General features: G+C 40.9%; 2 protein-coding genes across 2 annotated transcripts in view; one reads left to right on the top strand and one right to left on the bottom strand.

Annotated features, from left to right (window-relative positions):
- The window catches only part of LOC125030580, a 22679-nt gene that overhangs the window by 1245 nt on the left and 11434 nt on the right, over nucleotides 1-10000 (bottom strand). The window contains exons 6-12 of the mRNA XM_047620707.1: nucleotides 9941-10000; nucleotides 9375-9557; nucleotides 3485-3979; nucleotides 2159-2768; nucleotides 1642-1745; nucleotides 1394-1502; nucleotides 1-125 (exon numbers count right to left, since the gene is read on the bottom strand). The exon at nucleotides 1-125 is cut by the window's left edge and continues 99 nt beyond it; the exon at nucleotides 9941-10000 is cut by the window's right edge and continues 53 nt beyond it. Coding sequence (XP_047476663.1) covers nucleotides 1-125; nucleotides 1394-1502; nucleotides 1642-1745; nucleotides 2159-2768; nucleotides 3485-3979; nucleotides 9375-9557; nucleotides 9941-10000 — 1686 coding nt within the window. The remainder of the gene's footprint in view (nucleotides 126-1393; nucleotides 1503-1641; nucleotides 1746-2158; nucleotides 2769-3484; nucleotides 3980-9374; nucleotides 9558-9940) is intronic.
- On the top strand, nucleotides 4206-9503 carry LOC125030582. Its single transcript, XM_047620710.1, has 2 exons — nucleotides 4206-8736; nucleotides 9370-9503. Exon 1 carries the CDS (start codon nucleotides 4704-4706, stop codon nucleotides 5967-5969), a length of 1266 nt encoding a protein of 421 aa, XP_047476666.1. The 5' UTR covers nucleotides 4206-4703; the 3' UTR covers nucleotides 5970-8736; nucleotides 9370-9503.

Below are 10000 nucleotides of genomic sequence, written 5' to 3' on the forward strand. Positions count from 1 at the left end.
GAATATAAGTAGTGTAGACGGTATATAGAGAGTGAGTAGGTAGAAGACATAGCGACGCTGGAACCTCACATACACACTTACTGATGAGAACTCTCCTCCATCATCCATTTTGATAGACACTCTCCCTGTGATAGAAAAAAAGAAAACTAAGTTACAGTGAGAATCTTTCTGATTCAAACATTTGGTGTGAATAATGTTTAATAAAGCAAGGAATGTTACAGAATTTATAGGTAGTCATTTTTGCAAGTGTCCTTGAATGAGAAACATAAGTAGATCTTTAATGTGATCAACTGCTTGTTCCACATCATTAGTATTAGTGAGCTATACGAGGGGGTAAGTTGCCACTGTTTATGTAGTTTGTACAGAAGTATCACCATCTCTTATTCAAGTTTAAACTTTTTTGGGTCCCCCATAGAATAGATTAGATTATATAGTACTTTCATCACAACAGTGGATGTAACCCCAAGTACATAACAGATTTCAATGAAAGTTAGATAGAATGACTGCAGACATTATCTTAATGACAGGTATCTGTGGTACAGCTGCTGAAATGAATTCCTGTGCCCCTTTGGTATGATGACCAGAGGTGGAATGACAATAAGTCTAGGTGTTGTATCATGTATGCAGTTATTATAGACATTCATTATTTCAAATGACAAATAACCTTGTTGAATGCTTTCAGACATGGCAAGCATGGTAAAAGATCCACTTGGGTCCATCCTGGTTACTAACAAGATCCTGGTCACTAGTGTGCCCATTTAATAACAATGCTTGCTGTTTTTTATGTCCTCAGATGAAAAGTAAATAAGATGCATAGTTTTTCATGCATCCATATTAAATGTGACAGCCAAAAAAATGCATATGAAAGAAACCAAAGTTAAAAAGAAAATGTTTTACCATCTATCCATGATGCTCTGAAACAGGTGACACCAATAGTAATGCTCGTTTTGAATACTTAACATAGTAGTGAAAATATCAAGAGCTAAAGTAATAAAAACATAAGTAAATCATCAAAAACATTAATTCAAGCTAGTCTAAACAAGCCCACCAATCATATATGTCGAGTATTTATTCACAAAAAGTACGTTGCAACCTTGCCTTTTGGTGGTACAAGAACTATTTTTTTCGACTGTTTTGTGGATGTTTGGAAGAGGGGAAACATGTATTAACATAAGAAGGGTTAAATATGTCATAATATACTTCACTGAAAATTGAATTTAATTGGATGTGGATTTCTCTACATACCCCTAAATTTTGATAAATTCTTTGGCACTGAATTTTGTTAGTTATCAAAGGGTTTCGTTAGATACCTGAAGGAAACAGGCTTTGCTATCCATTTTCTTGTCTATATTGATAGAAGTAATTTAAGCAGTAACATGAAGAGTTTTCATACCAATGGAATACTCAATGAGATCATCTTGACCCGTGTAGTTGGCCTCTGACGGGATGAGGGTCATATACGACGAGGAAGCCGACACCAACTCGAAGTGAAGACGGCACAGCTAGAGATGACAAAATTCCATATTATATAACAATCTTGGCATAACGTAACCGTTTTAGCATAACGAATATCACAGAATGGACAGTGAATAATAAATATAATACTGTACGAACAAAGACAACCTTTAGCAGTCACCTCACCTGAGCATCAAATGGGAACATGAGCAGCTCGAAATCACAGGAATAAGTTACGCTGTATAACTGACTCATCTCCAGACTACTTTCATAACCAGGATAGATGTTCACTGTCATAGATGAGATGCGGTAGATCAGAAGGGGGGTCTCGAGACAGGAAATATAAGTATGTGATATATCTATATATGTGTGTATATATATGTGTGTGTGTGTGTGTGTATGTGTGTGTGTGTGTTTGTGTAGTGTGGTTGAGGAGATCGTGTTAATCCATGTAACTGCTCTTTTTTTCAGACAAAGGTTACATAGTTACTCTTTCTGTCTTGCGCAGACCTCGGTTTATATATTGATTGTTATATTAGGATCAGAATGTGAAATACATAAGAAATGCTGTTGATTTTAAAACATTTGTATGTGCAGTTGTATGATGAAAAAATGAATATTTTATGTTCCATAGACTGTGATGCCGTTTATGTTTTGTTTTTTTCCCAAGTCGACCTCCATACTATGATCTTAATACACTTGCCTTCCTCGGGCCTGCTCGGAGGACCGGGTATGGCCTCACCCTGCCGGATGCTTTCGACGCGCGACCCTCGTTGCAGATTGGTAAAAATATTGCCACGAGCGTTCTTGAAGAAAACCCGGGGCGTCCAGACACTTGCCACTGCCTCTTCGGAAAGTAGGTTTAGCGTTCGGTCATCGTGCAAGTTAAGAAAGTTGAGCCTTGTGTCTTGCCACCGTAGTTTAAGTTGCATGGACGCGACGAAGGTGAGATCTTGCGTCACGATGGTGGGAAAAGAGATAATGTTGATGGCGAAATAGATTGGCAAGGTTTTGTTCTCCTCTGAGGATGGAGGCGGAATGCTGATGTGGTAACCCTCAGGAAGGTCCACAATCGTGCACTGAAACTCATCACTCTGATCCGCGCAGTCCACCCGCAGATCGCACCGTTGCTTGAGGCTAATGCAGGTCCCGTCCTTGCACGTGAACATCCCAGCGCCGCACACTGAGAGGGTGAGGTTGACACTCCCGCCGGCCGGGATCCCGCACACCTCGGTCTCCAGCATCCACTCCTGATTGCCGAAGGGATACATGCCCTCGTGGATCGGGGTCCACGTGGCCACGGCGTCTGAGTTCTGCGTGAAAGGAGTTCATAACATATGTTGTGATTGCCTGGGGGTTGTATCAGTTTCTTTTGTATACTACCGTAAACACACACACACACACACACACACACACACACACACACACACACACACACACACACACACACACACACACACACACACACACACACACACACAAACACACACACACGCACACGCACACACATACACACACACACACACACATATATATATATATATATATATATATATATATATATATGTGTGTGTGTGTGTGTGTGGGTGTGTGTGTGCGTGCGTGTGTGTATGTGTATATATGTGTAAATAAATACATAAATAAATATATATGTACATACACACACACACACACACAAACATATATACCTAACATATATATTTATATGTATATATATATGTATGTAAGTATATATATGTATATATATATAATATACATACTTATATAATATATACACACACACACACACACACACACACACACACACACATATATATATATATATATATATATATATATATATATATATATATATAATACGCATATGCTTTGTATGGAAACCATATTACTGGGTTAAGCACGAAAAAGTCAACTGTCCGAGATCTTGTGAATCCCTGAACTACAAGAACCAAGGTAGCTATGTACCTATACGCCCCTTTTGGATACACCAAGGTAATGCAATTTCTCTGACTACCTGGAAGAGACTCACCTTGAGAGAACGCATGACCCAAGACCCCCGTTCTTGGTCCCAAATGATGTCAGTGTGAAGGAATCCTATTAGGGCCGGTCGCCCTCCCACGTGGTCCCCTAACATGTACTGCAGGTTGAACGGAGATCCCTCGCACATGGCAGGGCCCTTCAGATATATAGACGTCTTCGTCTCAAATTCGCACGGGACGCAGAAGGAGTAGGTGTCCAGACAGGCAATGTCCGACCAGCGACCGGGGAAGTTACCGGAGAGCATAACGAGGCAGTTCTCCACCGTCCCTCCGTTGGGGCCGTCCCCTCGCCACTTGCTCTCCCAAGATATGAGCTCCCCGGTGCCCCAGTAAACCCACTGCCTCTCTTGCTTCTCGTCATTCGCGCCCAGCCATAAGTAAGAAGACTGTCCGAGCGAACAGTAGGCGTCGTGAATCTTTGACTCGTTGTATAACCACGCGTTTTCCTCGTCCGTCTGCGGCACGGCGATGATCCCACCAACCACCTGCAGGGGTCAGTCTGTTTATAGTGGATGCCTAAGATACGGCCAATTTTAGGTCAGATGTTGATACGATTTCATCTTAGATTGGTAAAGGTTTCAAAAGGGTAATGGGGGGCAAAATGCGGCACTGGGTAAACTGAGACACTTTGTGTCTCGTATTGAATATCTGGTCTCCGTCTCCGAAAACAATTCAACTCAGTCTGCAGCATGAGAAATTACCTCTGTCATATATTTACCCTATATTGTAATATTAGTAACGTATCCCTCTACATATATTGCATACGTACGTAACCCTTATGTAAACATTAGTGTTGTACACTCCTCCAGAATATACTCGTGTAGCTCAGCAGAGCTCCGTATTTTATTCACCTTTTCCCCTCAAATGGAGCAACAAAACAACATATAAAACATGGTGGCAGCCGTACTCCGTCTCCAAGCATAGATAAAGAGGGGAAAGAGGTAATAACAACCTGGAGATACCGAAATATGGACTTTAAAATACGAGAGGTAAGCGACCAACCAGCTAAGAGACAAGTGCCACGTCGCACCTAAATCACAAATGATTCGCTCTCAGTGAAAGTATCAAGCCAAATAAGACTGAAGTATATAAGAAACATGCGAAAGTAAGTCACAGTTCGCTTCATAGTTCCTGTGTACCCAACACAGCTCAACTTTGGTGCACCGTAAATGTCATAATACTCGCATTGCCACGTCAATAGCCATCAAAATGGCCGGCGCCGAACTCTTACCAAGTATGAATTGGAAAACTAGCGATTCATATGGCGCACTAATGATTTTCCAAAAACTTTGTATAAGATACTTCAAGGTTCAAAAGATACCAAGAGAGGAGCAAGCAAACCACATCATTCTGTATGCAGGCAATTCTGGAGAGGAAATGATAGAGGCAAGCAATCTGACTGAAGAAGATATGAATGACCCTGACAAAGTTTGGGATGTTTTTCAGACCCAGGTAAAACCAAAGACTAACAAATATGTTGACAGACTTCGCCTACGAAAATACACCCAGAAAGAAATTGAATCTAGTGATGAGTTCTTGAATAGATGTGAAACTCAAGCAAAGAAATGCAAATTTACTGAGGCAGAACATGAAGCAAGAATCATTGAGCAATTCATGGAAGGAGTATACAGTAATGATTTGCAGAAAAGCCTTATCATGGAAGGTGAAGACATGATGTGCAAAGCCATTGACATTGCCAGATCTCATGAAGCAACCATAAGAGATAACAAAGACATGAGAGTCAAAACAGTCAACCATGACCTAATTGTCGATGCTGTGGGATACCCTAAGTTTGCAAGGGCAGCAAAACCATGCAACAAATGTGGGCGAGCACACAAAAAATACCCCCCACAATCCTGCCCAGCATATGGTGCTAGGTGCAATACATGTGGCAAAATGAACCACTGGCAAAAAATGTGTCTGTCAGTACCAGAAAATAAGAATAAAACAAACATGAATAAGGGCACAAGCCAAAGGCATTATGCTGGAAATAAAGTCCATAGAAACTTCAACAGTGACAAACCCATGAAAGCTAACAGAACATCTGCCGTGCATGAGTTCAGCCAAGATGACCCCAATGAGGATTATTTCACAGTAAGTTCTGTTATAGTAGCAGAAGTGTCAAACAGTAATGATAGTGAAGCTCTACGATCTATCAAAGTCAGAACCCCCTGCAACAAGACTGGCTCGATGACAATCAAGGTCGATACAGGGGCTGGAGTAAATCTGCTCCCGATAAGAGCATTTCGAATTATGTTTCCAGATTTATTAGATGCTCATGGGAAGCCGAAAACCTATCTGACCAACAACCATCAGAAGAATTTGATTGCAGTTAACAATATGAAACTCAAGCATTTTGGATCGATCAAATTAAAGTGCACCTTCGATGAGAAAAACTGGATCGATACAGATTTCTACATTTATTATTTTGGGTCTGCCAAGCCTAAAAGCCCTAGGCATGGTGACAATTCATGAGGCACGGATGCATCCTCAACCAACCACGGCCGTCCAGTCGGTGGATGATTTAAAGAAATCATACCCAGATCAGTTTGATAAAATTGGAAGTTTTCATGGAAAATACCACATAGTGCTGAAAGAGGGTTCAAGAGATACCAAGAGAGGAGCAGGCAAACCACATCTTGTTCTTGTGCCATCGCAAGTTGATTCTTGTTCTTGAGGCACTACTTCAGGAGCCTTGCTCACATGATCTTTGCTCGTTATCTATATTCCATGTGGTTCCAGTAGACTCTTCTGCATGGTGTTCATCTGGAAGTGGATGCTTGGGTTGTGGCGTCTGCTTGATGTGTTGTCTGTTTCTTCGACCTACAGATTGGGTCAACAGCATGGTTTGCAAATTGCCAAGCCCAGCAGAACTTCTGATCGGGAGGAAGATGAGGAGTAACCTACCCCTTCTTTTGGTTCAAGACCAGTTGTCCATGCAAAGCGAAAATTTCCTATACACAAAAAGGAAGAACTTCAAAACCAGCTCGAAGACATGAACAAAATAGGAGCTATCAAAAAGGTGTCGGAACCTACAGATTGGGTCAACAGCATGGTTTGCACCATGAAAAAGGATGGCAGCCTGCGCTTATGCTTAGATCCAAAGGATTTGAACAAAGCTATAAAAAGAAGCCATCACAAGACACCTACACAAGAGGAAATCACACACAAGTTTGCAGACTCAAAATATGTCAGCAAACTTGATGCAAAGAATGGCTATTGGTCAGTCACGCTTGGCGAGACTAGCTCGTTTCTCACTACATTCAGCACTCCTTTTGGCCGCTACAGATCTATCAGAATGCCTTTTGACCTGGTTATGTCACAAGATGTATTCCAGCAAAAAATGGATCAGATCCTCGAAAACTGTCCTGGTACCATTGGCATTGCTGATGATGTAGTTGTGTTTGGAAAAACTGAAGAGGAACATGACATAAACTTGCATAACCTCTTCTAGATTGCCAAGCAGAAAGGATTAACTTTCAACAGTGCAAAGTGTGTGATCAAGCAGGAACAAGTGAAATTCTTTGGAACTGTCTACGACAAGGAAGGTTCTCACCCAGTTCCAGACAAGGTATCTGCAATTAAAGCACTGCCGAGCCCAACAAATGTTACAGAGTTGCAACAATTTTTGGGAATGGTCACCTATATGTCACCATTTATCCCAAACCTAGCTGATGAAACTGCACCACTTAGAAGTCTCCTAAAAAAAAGGTATAGAGTTTACATGGTCACCAACCCACGAGAAGGCATTCGAACATATTAAGAATATTCTGTGCACAGATGCAACACTGGCACATTTCAATCCAAATAAACCAACAGTCATACAAGTAGACGCATCCCAAAAAGGTATTGGTGCTGCATTAGTGCAAGATGACAAGCCTATTGCCTATGCATCCAAGTCTCTGTCTGAAACAGAACAACGTTATGCCAATATCGAAAGGGAACTACTTGCAGTGGTATTTGGATGTGAAAGATTTCATACCTATGTATACGGCAAAGCATTCCAGGTGGAGAGTGACCACAAACCTCTGGAAATGATTCAACTAAAGAATCTGACAGCCGCACCGCCCAGACTGCAGCGTATGCTGATTAGGCTGCAGCACTATGTCACGATCCAATACAAGCCAGGAAGAGATCTCTTATTAGCAGATGATCTATCACGCTTGCCAGCAACGGACAACCAACATATTGGTCCAGCAGAACTTCTGATCGGGAGGAAGATTAGGAGTAACCTACCCCTTCACCTGCCTACAAAGAAAGGGCAAAAGCAAGATGTCTATGAAAACTTCAAGAGGAAGCAAGACACACAGAAGCAGTATTACGACCGAGGAGCAAAAGACCAGCCAACACTGGAACCACATGGAATATAGATAACAAGCAAGATCATGTGAGCAAGGCTCCTGAAGTAATGCCTCAAGAACAAGAATCAACTTGCGATGGCACAAGAACAAGATGTGGCCGTACCATCAAGAAGCCTAATAGACTGAACTTATAATCTGTTTCAGTCTCCACAGTGTTTATGTGTAGTGTTCAATAGTGTTAAGGAAAGTGCTATAATAATGGTCAGTATACTAATATGATTCTCAAAACAAGGTGCTATGTTCTTACCTGATTCATTTTGAAAATTACTGAAAACAAAGTGCTATGTTCCTACCCAATTGTTTTGAAAATTACTGACAAAGGTGCTAAATCTTATTTTAAAAACTCTATTTTTGATACATTGCAGATTCTCACATATTTTTGTAACTACCAAATACTATATCTCAAATATGATAAGAATCTAACCCACTGTCTTTTGTTTTTGAAAAAGAGGGATGTCATATATTTACCCTATATTATAATATTAGTAACGTATCCCTCTACATATATTGCATGCGTACGTAACCCTTATGTAAACATTAGTGTTGTACACTCCTCCAGAATATACTCGTGTAGCTCAGCAGAGCTCCGTATTTTATTCACCTTTTCCCCTCTAATGGAGCAACAAAACTGCGACAGCAGCCAAGCCAAGCTGACTTTTTTATTTCAGGATAAATTGTTTGCTTGGCATTTCTGTAAGGAAATTAAATATATTTAAAATAATTGTTATTTCAGATGGCCCGTAATTATCAAAGAAAAACTTCCATAGCAAGCTGGAGTGAAGAGAGTATGAAAATGGCCATGGAATCAGTAAGAAGTAAAACTGTCACGGAGAAAAGCAGCCAGAAGTTTTGGTGGGTTCACGAAGCATGCTCCTGTAAAGGTATTGTCTTTTCAAATTTCCTAGTGTTATATTTTATTGTAGAATTTCACATCAAAGTACTGATATAAAATCAGAGACATTGTAATTCATATGATATTAGGGAGCAAAGGTATGAGGCTGGGGATGTAGGGATGAGCCCTTGGACTGTACCACATTAGTTCGCACCAATTACAATTATTTAGTTCATGAACCTCAATTAGCAGTTTTTTCACATTTTTTAAACCAAATATTGGGGATACCATAAGTCCATGTCCCCCTGATGATGCTATGGAGCATGCTGCCAATGCTATTTTTAAATTTTACAAAGCAATGTTGATTTTTAAGTCATGAATATGGATTTATGGGGTATATCATTTTACCAAGAATGCGGGGTAAAATGGGACAAGAGACCTATTGAAAATAAAAATTGAAATTCTCCAATCTAGAACATGATTGAGAGATTTTGCTTTTGATATTGTAAATCTTATACTTGAAATATTATGTAATAGCCTAGCGTTCTTATATTCATTTGTTTAAGTGTCTCATTTTTCCCCACATTACCCTAATGACAAAAATTTACCAATACCTAAAGGGAAAATAACACTGATGAGGATAAAGTGCGTAATCAAGTAATCCCATTTTCCGATAATGCAGATTACCTGACACAAACGTAAGGCTTCGCTGAGAGAGAATCGATCAGGGAAGACGGTAAAGAACCTCTCCTGTTGCCGGCAGATGTCGTCCTTCCGCCTGACCACCCACCTAACCTTGCCGGAGATGTCCCAGATCTGCGAGGCCCAGGCGAGGGCGTCTCCCGTCTCTTCCTCCGCGCATGAAGCAAACTGTCCCCGATGACAAGCAGTGTAAAAGGTTACATTAGGCGCTCGACTTTAGGAGACTGCTGGCAGCGCACGAAGCGAATCATAAAGATAATAATGACGATAATAATAATCTTGTTGCAAAGAGAGAGAGAGAGAGAGAAAGAAAGAGAGAGAGAGAGAGAGAGAGAGAGAGAGAGAGAGAGAGAGAGAGAGAGAGAGAGAGAGAGAGAGAGAGAGAGAGAGAGAGAAAAGAGAGGGAGAGAGAGAGAGAAAAGAGAGGGAGAGAGAAGAGAAAGAGAGAGGAGAGAGAAGAGAGAGAGAGAGAGAGAAGAGAGAGAGAGAGAGAGAGAGAGAGAGAGAGAGAGAATGAATGTGTGTGAGACATATATGAAGCTTTCTCTCACCTTCCTGATGGTGCTCTCGTCAAGTACACGTGACCAAAAGTTGAGCTCTGTGATCTCACC

The sequence above is a fragment of the Penaeus chinensis genome, chromosome 11, assembly GCF_019202785.1.
Source record: "Penaeus chinensis breed Huanghai No. 1 chromosome 11, ASM1920278v2, whole genome shotgun sequence".
Lineage (NCBI taxonomy): Eukaryota > Metazoa > Arthropoda > Malacostraca > Decapoda > Penaeidae > Penaeus > Penaeus chinensis.

Coding starts and splice junctions, on each gene's coding strand:
- LOC125030582 (XM_047620710.1), top strand. CDS start 4,704: ATGGCCGGCGCCGAACTCTTACCAAGTATGAATTGGAAAACTAGCGAT.